Raw genomic sequence first — 22865 nt, forward strand, 5'->3', positions numbered from 1 at the left:
GCAAGCACGTGCGAATTTGGCGTACTGTGTGAAAGCTTAATTCGAGATAGAATCGTTTGTGGAATACTTTGCGACACTATGAGAGAAAAGTTATTGCAAGAAAACGATTTAAGTCTTCAGAAAGCCATTGATATGTGCAGAGCGTCGGAGTTTTCCAAACGCCAAACGAAATCGATAACCGAAGAATCTAAAAGTGTAGATTATGTAGATAAGAAAGCTACACCGAGTGGTAAATTACCGCCAAAGGACAGAAAGGATAAAAATGACCAGTCGAAGACAAAAAATGGAATCCAAAAGGCATGCAAGCGATGTGGAACACTTCATGCACCGAGAAAATGTCCAGCTTATGGAAAAATCTGTCTCAAATGCAAGAATCGAAACCACTTCGCATCTCAGTGTCTCACGAAGAATGTTCATTTAGTGGAAAGCGATCAAGCCGCTCAACCTATTGTCGAAGACGAGGAGTTAGAAGAATTATTCATCGGTCAAGTCCAGAAAGATGACCATGGGCAAGAATGGAAAGCATCTCTTCAAGTGAACAACAACATGGTAGAGTTTAAATTGGATACTGGAGCACAAGCAAACGTAATTCCATTGGATGTATTCAACTCGCTCAAAGGAACACCGCAGCTGAAGACAACTAAAGCAAAACTCACTGGCTTCAGTGGATCTGTAATACCTGTGCTAGGAGTGGCCAGAATGATTTGTAAGTACAAAGACAAACAGATTGATTCTGATTTCTTTGTTGTTGAAGCTGAAGGTCAACCCCCCCTACTCGGATTAAGAGCATGTCAGGAACTGAGCTTAATTAAGTTTGTCAGAACTGTTGACACAGCTGATGTCAATACTAAGAGTTCTATCCTTGATGAATTTAATGACCTATTTGAAGGCCTTGGAGAGCTTGAAGGGGAACACCATATTGAAATTAATCCAGAAGTTAAGCCTGTCATTCACCCCCCTAGAAAGGTTCCATTCACCATTCTACCCAAGCTAAAGCACGAATTAGAACGAATGGAACAGTTGGGTGCCATAGAGAAAGTTGATCAGCCAACAGAATGGGTTAACTCCATTGTGATAGTGGAAAAGCCAGATGGAAATCTGAGAATATGTCTTGATCCAAAAGATTTGAACCGAGCAGTGAAGAGAGAACATTTCCAACTCCCAACAGCCACTGAGATAACTAGCAAGTTAACTGGTGCAAAAGTATTCAGCAAATTAGATGCCAAAGATGGCTTCTGGCATATAAAGCTAGACCACCCTAGTTCCCTTCTCACAACCTTTAACACACCATTTGGACGTTTCAAGTTTAATCGCTTACCATTTGGCCTGAATTCCTCGAATGAAGTATTTCAGAAGAAAATGCAGTTTGCCTTTGAAGGAATTGAAGGAGCAGAAGTTATCTATGATGATCTTCTTGTATGGGGCAAAGATGAAGAGTGCCACGACAAAGCACTCAGAAATGTGCTTGAGAGAGCCCGCGAGAAAGGTGTTAAGCTGAAGAAACAAAAGTGTGAAATCAAGATTCCCGAAGTTGTGTACATTGGTGACAAGATTACCAAAGATGGAATCAAACCTGATGAATCAAAGATTGAGGCAATCCTTAACTTGCCATCCCCGCAAAACAAGAAGGATGTGGAGCGCCTGCTAGGCATGGTAACTTACCTAAGCAAGTTCATCCCAAACATGAGTGCCTTAACTGAGCCGCTAAGAGTCTTACTCAAGCAAGAAGTACAATGGCACTGGGAGGAGCAGCAAGAAAAAGCTCTTAATGAAATTAAGAAGGTCCTAACCTCAAAACCAGTACTGAGCTACTATGATGTAAACAAGCCTGTGAAGCTTTCAGTAGATGCATCCCAATCAGGACTTGGAGCTGTGTTACTTCAAGATAATCAGCCTGTGGCATATGCATCAAAATCCCTGACTGACTGCCAGAAAGGATATGCACAGATTGAAAAAGAAACACTGGCAATAGTATTTGGATGCGAACGTTTTCGTCAGTACCTGTATGGCAAAGAAATAGAAGTAGAATCTGATCACAAGCCACTAGAAGCAATTTTTGCCAAACCAATTGCCAAAGCACCACCCAGAATACAACGCCTACTGCTTCGATTGCAGCACTACCACCTAAACGTGAAGTACGTTCCAGGAAAACTGATGTTCATTGCTGATGCACTATCCAGAGCCCACCTGGAGACCACTAACACTAATCAAGGGATACCTGATGCTGAAATTGAAATGCAAATCCATCTCCTGGTAGCTAATCTCCCAATTTCAGAGCAGAAACTGAAAGAGTTTCAAGAAGCAACAAAGGCAGATCAATCTCTTCAGACAGTTGCACAGCTGACCAAACAAGGATGGCCTGACCACAAGAATAAAGTACCTGCTGATGCAAAACCATACTGGAGTTTCAAAGAGGAAATTCATGAAGCTGATGGAATTCTCTTCAAAAGTCACAAGATGATTGTTCCTGAACGACTGAGACCCGAAATGCTTAAAAGAATTCACGAAAGCCACCTTGGAATTGAGAAGAGCAAGCGAAGAGCCCGTGACATCCTGTACTGGCCGAACATGAATGCACAGATTACAGATGTGATTGCAAATTGCAGTTCATGCCTAAAGCATAGAAAGAACAATACCAAAGAGCCACTGATACAGCATGAAGTTCCAGATAGGCCCTGGCAAAAGATCGCCTGCGATCTATTCACCCTTGGTGGAAAGGACTATCTTCTGACTGTCGACTATTACTCAAAATGGGTAGAAATTGGCTTGCTGCGCGACAGCACTGTAAGTTCTGAAGTCATCACCCAACTTAAATCCACCTTTGCACGCTATGGGATACCTGATGAGGTCATTTCCGACAACGGTCCCCAGTTCTCAAGCTGGAAATTTAAACAGTTTGCAGATTCATGGGAATTTAAACACACAACTACAAGTCCCAAGCACCCACAAGCAAATGGACAAGTAGAAAAAGCCGTTGGAACAGCCAAATCTGTACTAAAGAAAGCTAATGAAGATGGTACCGACCCATACATTGCCTTGCTGGAAAACAGAAATACTCCAATCACTGGACTGAGCTACTCTCCAGCTCAAATTTTCCTTAACAGAAGGCTGAAAACCAAACTTCCAACTGCTACACAGTTGCTGAATGCAAGAATCCCAACCGATGCTAAGTCCCAGCTCTTAGCTCAACAGAAATCACAGAAGCTGTACTTTGACAGAGGAGCAAAGTCACTACCTCCTGTCACAACTGGTGACACTGTTCAAATGAAAGCAAAGAATGGCTGGAAACCTGCTACGGTTACAAAACTTGCTCACACCCCTCGATCAGTAATTGTGAACAGCAATGGAACTCTCTACAGACGAAACAGGAGAGACATCATCAAGACACCGGAAGTCACAAGTCCGAAAGGTGACAGAGGGAACACGCAGAGCAGAGGAAGTGACAGAACCATCATCAAGACACCTGAAGTAGTCAGAACAAGATATGGCCGTACTATTCGAGCACCAAGACAAGATGACTTTATATACTATTAGTTTTTGTATATTGCATGTTCCTATGCTGACTTGCTGAGTTGTTGTTATCAGCTGAGAACACTTGTTTTAAAATGACTTTTGACATAAGGTCTCGGACAATGAACTGTGGACAATGTTGATATTTTAATAGCATGTTTATTACTCCTCATACATGTATTTGCTTAGAGGGGAGATGTCATGATATATGTTACGTCACTCGTAATCACGTGTCTTTCAATAAACATGGCAATTTGCACTATCTTTGCGTACGACAACTGTACGAAGTAAAGGGCACCATGCCTGAGAGTAGAGTATAAAATTGATCCTCTCGATTTGCAATGAAATAAATTGCAAAGAAGGAAGCCTAAATAAAAAATTCAGGGCTTTATTTACTTTACATCTACCCACAGTTCAAATATGAATTCTTTCATATACTTTACAACAGTCGAGATTACGTGAGATTGTTACTGAAAAGAACCGTTGTTGGTGACTAAACCTGAGCGGAAGTCGATGATGTTGTTAGACTGATCCGTTGAAACTGATTGGCCAGTTTTGCCGTGATGTAATTGGTTGTAAAACTCGTGCAAGGTTTGTCAACAGTGATTGATCAGTTTCGATCAGTCCATTGTTAAGTGGTTTGTTTGAGGTCCGTTAGTCGGTTCAGTTATTGTTCAAAGTTTGCATGTGAACCAGCTTTCAATCAGTTTGATATCACATTTTCCCGGTTTCAACTGTGACAGGACACTCAGCACGAATTTGTAAAGAATTAAGTAACGTATACGTGATGTTGGGTTAAAAAAATAATCGTGGTATGCTTTTATAGTGATGTGCAAATTACCACAAATGCAAGAAAATGATTTGGGAGTTGACAATGTGGACAGTATTAGTGATAAATAACATTTGATTAACGCGAGCATGAATTATCAATGATAAATAATGCAGTGAAACCAGTGATCCTCACAAACATAACAGTTATATCTTAACTAAAAGTGAGGCTGATTGGTTTCTTCTACTTGTTTTAGTAGTTCAACCTTATTATAAAGTTTAGGTTCAACTTGGTGCTTCGCCATCTACCAATATTGTCATTATTAAGGAATTTTCGGATTTATTTAGGGAGACTTGATGTCTCCTAAAAATGACAAGTTTTGACTATATGTTCTACTTTAAGATTTCAGTGGAACGGGTAACATTAATTTGGGGGATCGATGGTTTTACCTTCTTAATAATAAATTATACCTTGCTGGTTAATGCTTAAATTGTAGAATAAAGTTTGGGTCTATTTCATCCCTGGGCGAATTTCTCAATTCTTACCCTCTGCCTTAAATCGATTTAAAGTTATATTTTATTCGTTTAAGGTCAAAAATTAGTCTGAAGATGGCGCTTATATCCATGCATAAATTACACTTAATGAAAAACAAGTTTTTTTAATCGAAAGAAGAAAAAGAGGTTTTAATTGATATTCTTATCTAGTCGGCAAGCTCTTTTCTTATCAAGACGAATTCATTTTTTCAAATGTCTGCAAAAAAATGCTGAGAGGAAACTTCCCGAATTCTTGAACTAATTTTCGTTTCCCTCAGACGTTCGAGAAATCGAGATTCTACCGTAATATTATAGATAGATACTGAAGGAGATGGAAAAAACAGCGAAGCAGAAGAGACATTATAAACGGAAGTGCCAAAATCCGTAAACAAAGGTGGCTTAGAAGGATGGTAAACAGAGAGAATGATATTAACCACTTTTTAGCTGACGACAGGAGTACCTTCGCTAAACGATCGCGGGGTAACTCACACCAAACCTTTCACCCTAATATAAGAAGCACATTCGTAGAAATTAAAGCTCACCTATGACGAACTAAACCGTAGTATGAGTACTTCTTTCTGCAGAGATCTTACAACATATTCTCGACCCCAGAGCTCCTCTGTTTTGGGTATCACGTCATGCGCGCGCAATAACTAAAGGCTCTGGGGTGAAATCCGTACAACACAACTCAAGCTCATTTAGCCGAAATTTAGTGCTCAGTGTTGACCAACGTGTGAAAAGTATACTGTTGCTATGGTGACCAACACTAACTCAGTATAAGACAAAGACAAACTAAAAGATTTACGACGTCATCAATCAAAACACGCTGCTACCCTCCCCTTAAAAGTTTTTTTTATCATCCACAATTAGGGTGGTCACGATACCAGCGCAATTTTAAGTTCTAAGAGCTTCTTGTTTAACTAAGCAAACACTAAAAAAACCCAGCGCTGCACTGTTTTATGACTCCCAGATCCCAATATCATTGTTGGACCCACACTTTAAGAAGGGAGGGGAAGGGGAGGAGAAAAAGTGGAAAGCTTTTCAACACTTTTGTCTGTGATTGTGGCCTTATTTCAGAAGCTTAAAAGTAATTTCAATTTCGCCGAGATTAAGCTTAACATCACGTTCTTGGCATTTAAATTATTGAAATGCGCGAAAGTATAAAAATAATGTTTGAAGGAGCATGATAACATTAGTAAAGGGGAACCAAGGAATTTTTTCTCACCGACTACTAAGCTAAAACCCATTGAAAAATTCCATTAACGAAATACCATACTTGCGTGACTGCTTGAGCCACGTGATTGCAGAGCACGGCGGGGTAGGAGTGGAGAAAAAGACTTGCTTTCTGTAACGTTATTTTCATGACTGTATGTCCAAATGTATGTCGTGAGACTTACTTTAAAGCTCAGTCAGACAGCTTCACGCAATCACTTTGGACAATAAACAGATTTTGGGATTTCGAATGAAAGTACAGCGCCGGCCCAGTCGCCCTGGAAAACCGCTTCTTGTCGAAGATTGCATGTGTTAACTACGTTAACTGAAACGAAACTCAAAAAAAAGAATCACCTGTTAATTATTCTCAAAATTTAAACACTTTCACGACGGTAGCTTAATGTCATTATCAAGTCAGAATCGGTGATTGGCAATTGTACAAGTGCTAAAAATAAACAATAGATCGAACTTGTGAACAAATACACAATCATGTTTTGTCGAACCAAGAGTTTCGCACGTATTAATCAGAATTTGTATTCAAATTTGGGCCAGTTTTCTTACAATAACATCTCATAGCCGTAAACGTAAACACGCAAATTTCCCTTGACATTTTCTTTCCCAAATATGCGAGTCAGAACTGATTAAAAGTTCAAGCAAAGAAATCAACTTCATATCGTACCCTGCTAGAAACAATTTGATTTTCTTGTTGCTCGGAAGTTGGCAAAGAAAATATATTTCGCTATCGAAACGAGCAGACCATTGCAGACAAAGACGGTCTTCAAGACCAAAATTGTTTTGTTCTCCGTTATCGCTAAGTCTCCCTGCCGCCAAAAATGACGCTGGAATACAAATCCTTTTTGATTTAAACTTAGTGCGCACTCGATCACAGTCAACATCCGGCGGAAGTTTATTACAACCAAGTCTACAGAGCCAATTTTTTTGCTAAGCGCCCAAGGGATTTCGAGGTGGCTAAATTGAGATCGGCTAGCGCTGCGGTGCGGCTGATACAATTTACTCATCTCAGAGTCGCTGGTTCGAGTCTTCCTGTTATAGGGATTATCCTTAATGGTCTGGGGGCCGGATTTTCCCTCCCCCCGTGTCGACTCGAGCCGGCTGCTCAAGGAATTACCCTCCATCGGGCTTGGGGGCCGGGTAATTCTTCCCCAGAAATCCAGTTTTTTTTTTCAGTTTCTTTTTTCGATCAGAAATCCGAGTTTTTTTCCGATCAGAAATCCGTTTTTTTTTCTTTTTTTCCCGATCAGAAATCCTAGTTCTTTTTTTTCTGATCAGGAATTCGATTTTTTTTTATTTTTTGCCGATCAGAAATCCTCGTTATTCTTTTTTGATCAGAAGTCCGATTTGTTTTTTTTTTTTCGATCAGAGATCCAATTTTTTTCTTTTTTCTGATCAGAAATTGAATTTTGTTATCCGATCAGAAATCCCGAATTGTTTTTTTTTTTCGAATAAAAAACCGATTTTTTCCCCATCACGGAATTCCGTTTTTTTTTTCTTTTTTCCCGATCAGAAATCCGATTTTTTTTTTCCATCAGAATTCCGATAATCTTTTTCCCGATCAGAAGTCCGATTTTTTTTCTGGATCAGAAGTCCGATTCAAGTGTCTGTTAGCAGTATTAGGGTTGGCGATGTTGATGTAATTCCCGTATATTCGGTAAAAAATCTGGGCTCCTGGTTCGACTCGCACATGGATATGGCAACGCATATAACAAAGACCTGTGGTAGTGCATTCTTTTATTTGTATAATATCCGACACATACGGAAATAATGAGAAACTGATTCATGCATTTATAACCAGTAGGTTAGACTATTGCAACAGTCTACTCTATGGAGTTCCCGACCATCACATGAAAAAACTTTAACGTGTCATGAATGCCAGTGCGCGATTGATCTTCTGCGCACCTAAACACTGTCATATTACGCCGCTTCTTTAAACAACTTCACTGGTTGCCTATCCGCCTACGTATCGAGTTTAAAATCCTTTTGATCACCTTTAAAGTACTCCAGGGCTCAGCCCCTAAATATCTCATCGATTTAATTTCTGTTTTACCGCCATCCCGCTATGATTTACGGCGAAATAACAAGAGAATTCTTCTGAGCACCCCAAAGTGTTTCACAAAAGCTACCATGGGGGATCGATCCTTCCTGGCGGCAGCGCCACGGCTTTGGAACAGTCTTCCCATAAGCATTAGATCTGCATGTACTAAAAGTGATTTTAAACAGAAACCTAAGACATTTTTATTTAGCAAGGCATTTTGTTAGTTTATATTAAGATTTTTTTTCTTTTCCTTTTAGCTAATTGTAAATAGTGTTGGTTTCGTTTTTAATTTTCTAAAGATTGTAAATAGGTTCTTATTTTTGTATCTATTGTAATGTTTGTGATGCGCATTTGATTATTTTATAGAAAATGCGCAATATAAATATTAAATATTATTATTATTATTTTTTTTCTCCGTCAGAAATCTAACTTTTTCCTTTTCTCTGATCATAAATCCAATTTCTTTCTTTTTTTCGAAAAGAAATCCCGAATTGTTTTTTGTCCCGATTAGAAAACCGATTTTTTTGCTTTTTTCCCGATCAGAAGTCCGATTTTTTTCCCGATCAGAAATCCGAATTTTTCTCTGTATTTTCTGATCTTAAGTCCGATTTTTTTCTTTCCCACCGATTTTTTAGTGGTTTTTGCCGTTGCTTAAGCTATTTTTCTTAAATGAAAACACTCAATTGAAAACCTTTAGAATCGCAATTATCCGTTAAGCTTGCGTGACCTTTCTTGTCCTGTTGTGGAAAAACACAACTATTATATATGTTGAGTACAGTCAGCACTCCAACAGTACTCTACAGTACTCCATAAACAAACCCCGAATTTCCCCAAATTTAGAAGTTATTCACTTACAACTTTCACTGATATAGGATTAAAACTACGAAATAAGACCAAATAAAATAATTGGATGGTCTTAATTGATGCGATATTGCAATTTTGAACAGTACTCCACTGGAAACTGAATTTAAAAGGATATCAGTAATTTCATTTTTAATTCTTTCGGTTTACGTGGGGTACTGTGCGTTTTTCAGTCAAATCAAACCGAATTGCCTCAAAATGCCATTTAGCCAAGTCGTTGATACCTTAGTGTGCACAGAAAGCATGTTATTTGAAGTATAGGTATTTATTTTGAGCGTAAATAATGGAGTACTGTAAGTTATAATTTTGCGGAGAACTGTGATGTTGCAAAACATCACGCAACTGAGCTCAACAAGTTGTTGGTAAGAGTAACCGATCCTGAATAAAGAAGCAATAAAAATGGGTCGGCCTTTGAGAATTTGCTGACAAAAACATAGAAACCTCAGTCTTCGCTTTCCATTGCATTATTCTGTTATGGTTCACTCATATTCAAGTCGCTTTACAGATGGCCATTTTTTTGAGTATACAAATCCAGTCGAAAAAACGCTATGTTTGTACTATTCGCAAGCCCCTTCTTTGCGAAATGTAGTAGTTATACTTGGATATCACTAAAGTTTTAACATGCCATATAAAAGAACTTCGGCTATACATCCACGCGACGAAAACGAGATTTTTGTTTCACTTATCCGCAACTTCTACCATGCAGATGTTCATTGCTTGACTCTTCCGTCTAAACAAAGGCCGGGAAAATGAACTGATAAAATCAGTTGAGACGGAAAGCCTTTTTTACCTGATTAATGTTTTAGACGAGTTTCTTGCCTGACTATCCGTCTAAACAATAAAACAATGGCGATAAACTTGAGCCGGAAAATTTGCCTTTCACCGAAATAATGTTTGAAACGAGTTTTTTGTTTGACTTTCCGTCTTAACAAGGCCGAAAAATGTTGATAAATTTGCGACAGAAAATTTTTCTGTTACTGGATTCTTGCTTATCCATCTAAACAACGCCAGAAAATGGACAAAAAAGTCAACTAAAAAATTGAGACGGAAAGCTGTCCATAACTGGATTTATGTTTGACAACTGAAGGTTTGGGTGAATTTCTCGTCTTGTGGCGGACGTGTTTTCCTTCTAATTCGGTCCCTGTCTCTACAATTAGGTAAATCTTGGTTTCTTCTCTAGATAAAACCACAGTTCAAATGTTTTTCCGTGCTAATATTAAAAAGAAAGCGACGTTTGATGGAGATTGATGTGCCTAGTCGAGGGGCACACAAAAATCGAACTAAAAATACATAAAAATATCGGCATTTTTGTGATGCACAGTTTGATAGGCATCCTCAGGAAAAAAACATTATTATTTTGGCATCAAAACTTACAAAACGGGAACTTATGTTAGAATAACAACTCTTCTCAACCGTGGAAAGTCCCCCTGCTGGTTTCTTTTTTCACTTTAACAAAGACGTACTAATTTTAAAAACTCCCTTGAACGGCTTCTGCCATTGTCTTTTTTAAGTATCAGCAACTTTCTTTTTTGACATGAATAGTTGGGTGCATTTCGTAACAAAACGAGAAAAGAAAAACAGAGGTGGTTTCTTTGAAGTTTACAATCAGAACGAAATAATTGAGTTCAGGGAGTGACCCTGTTGTAGTTACCGTTGTGTTCTGACTCGGTGATTTTTAATTACCTACAAGGAAAGTTTGCACCTGGCTTATTGCTATTTTTACATTGCCATCAGTTTTGCTTCAGTAGTTGTCGGTTGTGTTTTTTGTTGACTTAGTTCTAACTGGATTTAGATCCGATCGAAGATGTCTCGTTCCCTAAATATATTCAGCAGTGTGACTTGGGGCCGATGTTAATTTTAATGTTCAACCACTGAGGGATAAGTTTATCCTTTGTTGCTTCTAACTCACCCCTGCCCAGAGTATTCACGCTGACTGTGGCTAAGCCCTGGTCAAATCTAATAAAGCATTCGCACTGTATCTCCGCCCACTTCCCTCAAGACGAAATCGGCAGAGCGTCGGTACTGACACGCGATCGAACGACAAAAAAAATTGTGAATGAGTCAACGAGCTACAGAGCCTAGTCTCGTCTCGTCTTATGCTGAAAGTCATCTCGGCTGAATTTTACATTTTTTATCCTGTTAAGCTGTACATTAAGATTTAGATTTTAGTATTAAAACTAAGCTTCGCGGAGTCGGGAAAGCCAGTTATTAATCACTGATGAGTTCATGTGCATATTTCTTATTTAAATAACGTTTCTTTCGAAGATGGTGACAAACTAGCAATTTCATAAGCGACATAGTTTAGAAGGGCAAGAAATTCATTCGCTGCAAACACAATCATCTAAATTTGTGCATTGTCAACCGTAAACCAGCTGCGGGCAGCTAGCTATTCTTTGGAACGGCTTTTCGTGATAGACGCACTCATACACCGTTCTGAGCATGCGTAAGGAACTTGCCAAGTAACCGGTTCGCGATTTATGGTGAAAAAGAAATGTTTACAAACACTGAAATTCTATCAGTCTTGTCCATAGGTCATTAAACAGAAAATGTTAATTTTTGTCTGGGAAGCAGGTGATCCAGACGTAGCGACTAATACCCGCCAATTAAAAAACCGTATTGCCAGTCTTGATTGCAAACAACTTTATATCAATCTTGCGAATTGACACCAATCTTGCAAATTAACTTTTGAGTGGCAATGCGCGCGAAGGTAAAGTTCGACGACACACTTATAAGCTGCAGGCTAAGCGTGCACCTCCTTGGTGGATAAAGAAATCAATAAAGCTTTTCTTTGAGCAAATCCACAGCCAGAAGCTGAGTATTAATTGACCGGCTTTTTCAAAAGAGCAAATCAATTTGTTTTGCATTATGTTTGTGCAATTCCGCAGTTAAAAACCAACATGGGTGCGATTTACCACTCGGTGTTCAATTCAGTTTATAACTTTGTCTAACTTCGCTTAACTTTTTTCTTGACGGTAAACTTAATATTGGCAGATTCAGAAGGAATATCCATATCTAGCTAATATCTTCATGACAAATAACCTATGTATTTTTTATTTCAACGGTCTAGTGCTTTTGCGAACAGAACTGTCAATACGATTTGTAGTTGCAACTGTGGGAACCAAGTTTTTAGAACAATAACAGTTGCCCCCGAAATTACGCAAAGAAGTCAAGGATCAACTGCCACAGCATGGTGCCTTTTAAAACGTTGTTTTCGTCTGTCTAAGTTTTATAAACTTAATTTTACCCAAGTCCGAAGTCTAACTGCATGGAACTGCATTTACAATAGAAGTTCTAGGTGTGCTGAGTAATGTACGCCCACATTAAAGCAGTCAGCCAGTGTAATTATCGGCTTGCTTAATTCGCGTGCGCGGCAAGCGACCGACACACCAAGAAATTCGACTAGCTGATCGCGCGAAGGCCAAAGAGATTCAGGAAACGCACAAAAACAGAAATTCCTTTCAAGATTAATGGTTTACTACGGAAAAGTTGCCACAAACGTCTTTTACTAACTTTTCAAATGAGTTTTTCCGAAAAGCTATTAAATGTTTGTAATGTGTCATATATTGGATGTACAGTTTTATTCTTTTCAAATGCAAATACTTTTTTGTTTTTTCAAAGGACAAAGAAAGGCCTTAGCGTTTTGATCGTCACATAATCCTTCTATTGTTCTGAGTTGGCGAGGCGTGATATCATATTTTTTAATAATTAACCAATCCTAACACTCTGCACAATTCACGTGACCCGTAGCTTTTGTTTTGCTTTGTGTAGAGTGGTCATCGAGTATTTTGTGTTTCCGTTTGAAAGTTTGAATCATCCGAAGAATTGTTCTCGTCGAGGAAATCCAGAAATGCGTAGACAACCACCACTTGTCTTAATTGCGTTGACAAGATTACAAGTGTGCCGTGAGCGGAAAGGTTTTGCAAACTGCGAATGAAATATTGGATGATCGAGGCGATTTGATTTTCTTCCCGACGATCGATCGAGTGCCAAGACTGTGTTGACCTGCCGTGAGCCGCTTCAGTCTATAATTATTTGCATTAATCTGAAAAAAAGTCAGAGCTCCTTTGCCTGGTTGCGTAAATAGTCGACAGCTACTTTGGCCTATGCGATCTGGAGCATAACATTCTTCCAGAAGTAAGAGATTTCGCACGTTTGTGAGAAGTTAATGCGCGGGAAGGAAAACTTGATTTAAAGTCACTCTGTGGTTCGTATTCGTTGATGGAAAAAGTAAACTTCTACGCTTCCACAGATTAACCACTATATTGATCCAGGTTTACTATGGTTCATAAACAAATTGGACTTTTATTAATTCTCTTTTGTTGGATCTCAGTGAAAGCAGGTAAGTTTAAAATGTTTTGTGTAGTAGTAGTAGTGGTTCTTTGATGTTGTTGTCTATAGTACCCTGGTATAATTTTTATTCAAGTGTGCATTCAATGGCAGCAGCGGCCAGCTAGCGTTAATATTTTAGTGTAGGCATTGTCATTGTAACTTACAGCTTTATTGCTTTCGGTTTAAAACACTATTTCTTGGCGTTGTATTCCGTGAAAACTTAAAATGAAGCTGCAGTATTTGCATAATTTGTGATATCAGACTTGACGATGACCATGTCGAATTATTATGTTGGCAGGGATGACAGCTGAGCTGTAGTAAACATAAAAATTCGAAAGCAAACTTTGTTGCCTTTCAGTTATAATCTTCTTATTTTTTAGCGTCGACATTGTCGTGAGAAACTGATGAATCACGCTAAAGCGTTCTACTGAAACCTCATTTCGCGTGATAATTTAATCGCGCGAGGGCTGAAATCAACATTCGCTGCAAATGGAACCCGGCATATTAAATTTTGACAGAACTTTGATCGCTTGTTCGAATTCAACGTTCATCAGTTAGTAACTTTTTAAAGCCCTCGATTTTTGAATCGCAGCACGAAAATCTCTAGTCTATCTCTAGCAGTGGGTGATAATTAAAATTCAATTTTATTCAAGAGTCCTTCGTGTTGCTGCGAGAACAATAAGTTCGCAAACATAAACATCGATGTGATGGTCTCGCGCGTAAGCTTATTACGTTTCGATTTTGTCTGGGATTACCTGTCGCAAAAATAGAATCCACTTGTAGCAAGTTATTAGGTTTTATGCAAGGGGTTTTAGTCTCGTGTAATTGTTGCTACGCAGAAAAACAAGGCCATATATATTATCCTCCCCGCAGAGTGAATTTCAGCTGTTCTATCCACAGCTGTATATATTCCCTTGACCACTAAATCTAACTACATCTCATCGCGTGAACTCGATCGTGTTTTGTGTAGGTAGAACTCGCAACTTTTTGTTTCTTTAATAACACAAAGCCTTAATTTAAGACAAAAAGCTTTGTGAAGCTTTAAAAATATAATCGTCACCTATACAATTAGAGAAAGAAAAAAAAGATGCGACATTAATGTGTCGACGTTGTAATTACATTTTGTACATGAATATTAAAGATCTAGAAGGCCCTTTCACTCTCATTCGAACTTTAATAAACGTTTGCGAATTTTATTGATGTTTGTACTGCTACCTTGAAATACTTCACAATTTAAGTGGTCAAGATAAAAAAAAAAGAATTTAATGATATTTACCAAGTTTGTTTATATCAACGGTCTGTGCAAGATGCTAATTAAGGAAACCTTTTAAACCGTTGATTTAATTAACAAACCAGTACCTTAAAGTTAGCATGACTCTCTATATTCAATCTTAGTATGATATATGAAAAAAAGATTTTACACATTGAAGTATTAAAACATTTTAACAAAGTCTTTTGTGCGTACATGATAGGCCGCATGCAAAAATAGACAAGATACGTGCTTTTAAGAATCTTTATCCAAGTCAAAGGCCAAATGAATTGTCTATTGTTACAATTCTATTCCTTCTATTCTACGATTTTAAAGATAAAAGGACAAAGGTTGTACGAAAAATCGCACAAAGCCAAACTTGTCTTTTAACAAATGTAAGTTACATGTAATCTTTAGAGCTTGCCTACTAGGCATACACCTCTAATACTGTCTGGATGCCTTAATAGAATGGCAATCAATAAATATATTGAATCGATATTCAAGCCAGTGGCCCTACATACAATGTAGCAAGTCTTACATGTAATATCTGGGTATTTTTCATTCAGATGCATATATAGTTTTGCTACCTAAATCCTTAAAGAGTTTTCATGTTTAAATAGATACTGAGTGACATAGTTTAAATTCTAAATATAGTTCAACTTCCTGGTTGAAAAAAAATTTGTCAAAATGACAATATAAGCCAGCTATTTTAAACAGCCCCTTTTCTTGCAGGTTATTAAAAGCTGTGCAAAGTACATGTGCATGTACTATTTACATGTATCGGTATACTGTGAATGTAATACATACATTGTAACATGATTGGTATTTATACAAGCTCATTTTAACTGGCAAAAGAGCAGTTAAATAAGTGGGGCCTGGAGAGTAAAATTGAGAACTGGGTCACTGGGATGGGAAATCACAAACCAAAAAATGGGAATGGGGCTGGGATTTGGGCAAAGTTACAGGCTGGGAAATGGGATTTATTATGCCCCCCCCCCCCCCCTTCAGGACCCTCAAATTATTAACTTCCTTTTAGTGCCCTTATATTGACAATATTTTACACCTAAAAGGTATGAAAGATATTTCCTTTTGTAGGTTAAAGGTCAAATTGGTTCTTACTTGTCCTTTGAGTGAGTCTTTTGGAAATGTGACTTATTAGTTATATTACTGGGGTATTAAACAATAACCTCTAATGGCCACAAAAATGCTATGTATGAAAAATTGTTCTCGAAAAACTGTTCACTTCTTGAAATTTAGTTATAGGTACACTGTAATGTCCAAGAAACATATATCCCTGCATATTTTGGAAGGCAATTGTACATGTAACGTACATTTAACTTATTAGAATTTTAAAACATATTTGTGTTATTTCAACTATCTATATACACTATTTATATAATATTAGTATTTTATATTTTATATCTATTTATCTATTTATATAATATATTTTTTTATATTTTATATTTGTATATCTATTATATATTAGTATAATTTCAGAGGTGATTATAAAAATTGAAGCATTCTGATTGGTTGAGAAGCTCAGCTTATGAGGCTATATTCACCCCGCGCGAGGTGATTATAGCTTTGAAGGCTTGGTTACTTAGCCACGCCACCTTTGACATCCAGGCAAGTAAACATGGCCGCTTTTGCTGAATGAAAATTTCTTTGATTTGAAAGAAACCAGTCCAAGTCCTGGATATTTTAAACACTGGGAATTTTTCAAATTAACTACCAAGGCTTTTGGACTGAAAATATTTTCAAGAGATGGTTCTCAAGGCATTACAAATGATCGTAAACACGGCGGTTTTGGCGATCGATGAGAAACTCAGTCAGATCGATTGAGCAAACATTATTCAGTTCACTTCTCACCGGAGCTACTCATTTTCGAGAGGATTCCCATATTCGCTTAGAAGTCTTCAACAATCATACAAAGGTACCGGACATCAATCTTTCTCATAGTGTTTGTTTTGTTCCGTTTTATTGCTTTAACTAAATAAATTCTGATTGTATTTGATGAATTGCATACTGGTTTACACCGTATGCAAGCGAACACTTGTGTTTGCTGTTTTCTTGTTTGCTATCGTTATTTTTTTAAGTTCTTGATGATCACCTCTGAAAATTATACTACAACAATTATTCGCCTTAGGCTCAGTGATTATTGTTGAATAATCACTTCGCCTTTTATTGTTAAATATTTGTTAAATATTAGTATTTTTATATTTTATATTAGTATATTTATTTTAGTGTCCCCAATTAGCTATTAAGCTAAATACCCAGACACTTAAATAAAGTTTATGTATGTATGTATGTATGCATGTAGCAGTATTCCAAGTTACTCCATGCTTACAGACTCTGTGATGCAAACAAGAGTAATAAAACATGAACAGTGTATTATTCAATTTCTTACACAATGTTAAAAGTCATTTTTTAACATATTAACTTTTTTCCTCAAAAAAAGTAACTTAAATTTCTATTAAATACAATTCCTTTTACTTGGGTGATCAAGTTTATATTTACTTGTAGATGACTGCTCTGTTTTCCTCCCTCTCTCTTTATAGACACCCCTCCATCAATAACCTCACTTGACAAAACTCCTGCAAACTATCAAGATGGAGGCACGCTACAACTTCACTGTCAAGCCACAGCCACAGGGAGCTCAACCATCACTTACAAATGGTTTGCAACAGATTTTGCGGGTAACAACAAGGACATGTCATTGAGTAGATATACTCTTGATGTGAGCACGGGCAAACTAACAATCAGGAATCTGAACCATACTCAGGATGACGGATACTTCTTTTGTGTAGCAATGAATGCTGCAGGAAAAGTGAGATCTAATCGACTGCTGATTCAAGTGGCATGTGAGTATCCAGAATTATTTCTGAATGTTTTATATTTTCGTTTGATCATGTGGGATTGTGGGATGCCTAATATCTATTAATTGTTGTACTGATTGGAGTTTTTTCAACATTTTGTGCAAAGTAATTTTTGGGGTGGGGGAGGGGGGCATGAGGGCTAAACTCTGTTTTATTTACCAATAATAAAATTATTATACTACAACAACCCTCCAAGTTTATTTTTTCCTTAGTGGCATTTGGCAACCAACTGCTCAAGTTTGGACGCTAGTGAAAAATTTTAGTCGCTAAATTACCTCACGCTTTTAATCCCAATTGTGGTCGGACACGTTGTCCAGACAATTGATTGTAAATCACTTTACGGCAATGATGAATTAAAATCTGTCCGACCACAATTTTGTTTTGTCCGACCAATATGGTGTCTTAGTAGGACATACAGTATGTCCTTTCAAGTGAAAAAATTATTTGCAGCCTTAACAAAGGTAACTTAAGATCAAGTAGAAGATTGCTTTATTCATGTTAGTGAATTTTCATTGTTCTTTATTGTTAATCTACATTGCAGATCTTGAAGTATTCCCAAATGCCGGTGCTGCTGTATCTACCAGTGCATTACAAGGAGGCGAATTTACTTATGATTATCCTATGGTGAAAAGCTTCCCCAAACCCCAGATAACATGGACAAAATCTGGCAGTACACTTAATGAGAATGAACGTATTAGTTTCTCTAACTCTGGAAACCTCTATATTGGAAATGTCGATGTGAATGATGCAGGCAACTATCAATCTAAAGTAAAGAACACTGTGACAACTCAGTCATATGACAGGGGAACTATTTCATTAGGTGTCACAGGTAAGAGCTCAGATAGGTCAGTAAATATAAAATGGGATGTCTCAAGCGGTGTGGAACATACTGCCAGAGCTTATCCCAGTTTCTGTAGCAATAAATGGCTTGGAATATTTCTACTCCCCCTGAATGGGATGCCCATCGCAGAGTACCGCCAGCATTTTGTCGCCAGTATCCATTTATACACGCGGGTGAAGAGAGACACTATAAGAATAAAGTGTCTTGCCCAAGAACAGAACAGAGTGACCCTGGCCAGGGCTGGAACCCAGACTGCGGCTCAATCCAGAGTCCGATGCACTAAGGCCACCACGCCTCCCAACAGGGTGGGACACCCTGAAAGTAGTGGCTGACTCATTCCCAGTCGTCTCCTATGAGAAAAATGCAAGAGGCGAAGGATAGTGCGAATGAGAAAAGTCTCTTTACCTTCCCTGCCTCCTTCCCATCATTCCTCACACTTGCTATTTTTTCTCATAAGAGATGACTGGGGACAGGTTAGAAGTAGCAGTATTATACATTGTAATTAAAAGTTTACAGAGACTGACGGGGCCATCATCATCATGTCAATAATTAATAATAACTTGCACATGCAGGTTCATGTGTAAGTTATAGAAATTTTTTTGTAAATAGTAAGTTGTACATGTAAGGGAAATATATGGAAAAGAAATGTTGGTTTCTATAGACAACATTAGCTAAAGTAAAGAAGTAAAAAGTCAAGTTTTATAACATTGTGAGTTGAGTTTTTGAGCAATAGTGCTTTCATGTATATCAATCAACATAGACGTCCTCACTCTCCAAAACCTGTCGAATTTACTCTCTGTAATTTGTACTTGAAAATAATTTTGCTTTGTTTTGTAGGACGAGGTCCAAATATGATACCTTCAACTCCAAATATAATTCTTGGCCCTACCAATCAGGTGGCTATAAAAGGAAGAACATCCAGTGTTACATTTGAATGCTTTGCAAGTGGAAGGTACATTACTAACATTTTCATGTAAATCTTTGTCATCTCAAAGTTGTGCAGTTTTTTTCTGGTATTTAACCCTTTACCCCCTAAGGGGAATGGCCTTTTTTCGTAAAAAAAAAGTATAATTCTGATATCAATATATGATACACCATTTGAAAGGTGTTGATCAGTATGTTTCATAAAACACTTGAACAAAAGGGGAGGAAGTTAGAGCTTTGAAAGAAATGGGTTTAAACGTTTAAAAAAAGATTAAAAAATTCGTTTCTCTCCATATATTGTAGGTATACCCTTAAACTATATGTTATTGGGCAGATCTATGTTTACTGTTTAATTTCATTATTGTTGCATATCACGTATGTGTCAGGTACAAAAGTTTCAAACGTTATATGGGTGGTCAATCATGTCACCAATAGGGGCGGGGGAGGTACAATTTTAAGCTTTCAAAATGCAGATCTTTTAAAGACAAGTTTGGTGTCAAAATTTCAAATAAATTGGACAAATATTGACCAAGTTGTGACACTATGTGACAATTGGCACTCTTAGTGGTTAAAGGGTTGAATAATATTTTTATGTTATATATAGACATTGTTAGAGAGCCATTTACTAGTTATTACTTGTTTATGCTTCAGACCGATGCCTGTCATATCATGGTGGAAAGGTGGACAACGAATATCCCAGAATGCAAAATTTTCTTTTGGGTCATTCAATAAGAGACTTACCGTGAACAATCCAGGCAATTCTGAAGAAGGAGTCTACGAGTGCCGTGCTACCAACACCAATACTGGCCAGAGGAAAATCAGGAAAGCAAACCTGACAATAATTGGTACTCACTGATAAGTATTCGATTACTCCGAATCACTTGTAAACTCACAAAACAAAATTTTATTTATAAAAACTTTTGATCGCAAGGGTATTAAATCTGAACGCTGAAAGATGTCGTGATTAAACCTTTTCAGTACTCTTATCATTTTCTGTCAGTTTCTGTCAAGTACATGGATAATTCTCTGTTTATATCAAGGATCTACGTCTATGTGCTTTTTTGTACAGAACATCATCAGTCCTTGTAGCGCCATTGGATGCATAAGGCCTCGGACTTTATTAAGGATTGCACTTACTAATGCTTTGTTCACTGTCCTCTGGTGTACATGTACGTGTCAAAGCTAACCAAACAAAAATGAAAGACATATCCATTGAAAAAGGTGTTCATTGTACACAACTGGAAGATGAATGGTCACATTTTACAAGGTCACATTTTAGACGTATTGTACAGTCATGTTACTCATGTGTACATCCAAGTCACAATGTTGATAAAGTTCTTGCTTGCCTTATTGTTCTTGCTTGCGGAAGGGTCTTGTGTGTTCACTTGTTGAAATTGTTACCGAGGCCGCAAATAACAGTTGGTCATCGGACATTGGCCGACCAAAAATTGCTCAATTGTCCAACGAAATCCCAATGGTTGGACATACGATGTCCTGATAATTTTTTGATCGTAAATCATTTTATGGCAACAATGAATAAAATTAAACCTTTTGTTGTTAGTGCTGTCCAACCAAAATTTGTCCCACCATGATCGTAGTATGTCCTTTCAAGTGAACAAAATTATTTGCAGCCCTGTGTTACAGTCACATTTTTAATTGCACCCATTGCCTTTTTTTCTTTCAGTTGAGCCCACCTTCACTATTCAACCAACAATGGTAGACAAATCCGCTCAGGAAACAGCTGTCTTCAAGTGTAATGCTACTGGACTGCCAAAACCCACAATAACCTGGTTCCATAATGGAGAAAAAGTTACACCTTTAACTACAGGGAGAATTCAAATAAACAGTAAGAACGAACTTAAGTTTACAAGTCTTCAGTCCGGAGATAAAGGCACTGTGCAATGTGTGGCAACAAATGACGCTGGTGAGGCCATATCCAAAGCCATATTAAACGTAAAAGGTGAGCAACAATGTGCAGTCTTCATGATGGCTTCTCGATGCCTTTCTTAAATGCTTATGACATCTACAGTGAAACCTCTATGTAACGTCTAAAGCTAGTCCTCGTATAACGAATGGAGTTCTTCTCCCCAGTAAAGGTAAAATATCTGGAAAAGAACCCGAATATAACCTCGTTAAGTGAACACACTATTTTGCCACTCCCTTGGCTCTTCGTTTTTATTGAGTTTTCACTACTACTTTTTGTGGTAACGTTAATTAACCTTTATTTATGGCACAAAAATTTCAGAAAGTTTTGGACTTTTGCTACCATCTTTTATATTGTCTAATGAAACAATTTGACTACTTTGACTTCTGTGAGCAAAGTGAGTGGAAGAGATAATTGGACAGGTAAAATTCATGCAACTGTTCTCAAATATCAATAAATGTAACAGAGTCACGGAAAGAACCAATCAGAATTTTTTTTATATGATATTATTAACGTTATGTGTGGTGTTTTGTACAAAAATGTAGCTTTAAAACTATGGATAGACGTTCCACCAAAGAACACAGACGCAGTCGTGAATGAAACTGTGGAGTTACAGTGTCAAGGACGAGGAGATCCCACACCCACAATCTCCTGGCAAAAGAATGGTCAAAATATCGACATCGCTAATAACCCTCGGTATGACCAGAAGGTCACTGGCTCGTTGCAGATTAGAGCAAGTCAGAAAAGTGACAGTGGAAAGTACTTATGTGTGGCAAGCAACAGTGAGGGTTCAGTGAGGGCAAATGCTACGCTTAGAGTGTTAAGTAAGTTGAATGGCCATGCAGGCTTTCTTAATAAATCCCGGCGTATCCAATCGAACGTTCGGTAATCAAACCCAATCGAACACCAATCGTTCGATTGGGTTCGGTAATCGAACATAATCAAACTCACAATAAAATTTGGTCAAGCGAACAAAATTGAACGTACTATTACCGAACAGTCAACAATCGAACAAAATCGAACGTTCGATTACCATACAGTCGACAATCGTACTCAGTCGAACGTTTGATTACCGAACTCCTGTTTGTTTATATTCCGGGCATTTTGTACGGTGAACCGTCCCCCTGACTAGTCCTGCGTGATTTACTTATCAAGAGACTGATTCCGAACAAAATCGAATCGGATTGAGTTCGATTGTGTTCGATTGGTTCGAAAATCGAACTCACAGCAAAATAGATGTTCGATTTTGTTCGATTACCGAACCCAATCGAACGACTGGTGTTCGATTGGGTTTGATTGATTTTTGGTTCGATTTTGTTCGATTGGATATGCCGGGATAAATGAAGTACCAGGTTTAAAGGGGTAGCCTCGCCAATATTTAGTGCTTTTTGAAAATCCAATGAAGGCGTTGGTGTTAAATGAAAATCCACAAATAGTTGCCTGGCCTTGTTAAAACACACTGTAGTTGACATGAAACTGTTAAAAAGTGGTGTTAAGCTATAGAAGTGGCCTGAAACTGGAAAACGACGGGCCGACTTTTTCAAGTTTAACAGTATTCAGTACATGAAAGACAAAAAACACTTAAAAACCGTTGATTACGGTTTGTTCACACCTTAGAGAATGAATTATACCCTTTCTTTTGTCGTTCAAAGGTTATTGATCAGTTCTGGCACAGTAAAAAATTTAGCGGACTTTTCATGACACTGCCCCTTTAAGTTGAACTAAAAGTTCTAAAATTGCTGTCAGAAAACGTGTCTGACGGGGACTTTCAACATGAGCTATAG

The 22865-nt window shown here is 37.8% G+C and overlaps 1 protein-coding gene across 2 annotated transcripts in view; it reads left to right on the forward strand.

Moving 5' to 3' along the window:
• The window catches only part of LOC144632791 (protein sidekick-2-like), an 80472-nt gene that overhangs the window by 35967 nt on the left and 21640 nt on the right, over nucleotides 1-22865 (forward strand). Inside the window, exons 1-7 of one of the 2 annotated variants that reach the window (XM_078491518.1) lie at nucleotides 12714-13277; nucleotides 17075-17377; nucleotides 17934-18221; nucleotides 19071-19185; nucleotides 19809-20002; nucleotides 20842-21117; nucleotides 21627-21905. In XM_078491518.1, the coding sequence (XP_078347644.1) occupies nucleotides 13217-13277; nucleotides 17075-17377; nucleotides 17934-18221; nucleotides 19071-19185; nucleotides 19809-20002; nucleotides 20842-21117; nucleotides 21627-21905 (1516 nt within the window). In that variant the 5' untranslated portion in view covers nucleotides 12714-13216. Of the gene's footprint in view, nucleotides 1-12713; nucleotides 13278-17074; nucleotides 17378-17933; nucleotides 18222-19070; nucleotides 19186-19808; nucleotides 20003-20841; nucleotides 21118-21626; nucleotides 21906-22865 lie in introns of those variants that run through there. The other variant, XM_078491519.1, reaches the window with a different exon arrangement.

This window comes from Oculina patagonica, chromosome 12 (assembly GCF_052425735.1).
Source record: "Oculina patagonica isolate OP01 chromosome 12, crgOcupat, whole genome shotgun sequence".
Classification (NCBI taxonomy): domain Eukaryota; kingdom Metazoa; phylum Cnidaria; class Anthozoa; order Scleractinia; family Oculinidae; genus Oculina; species Oculina patagonica.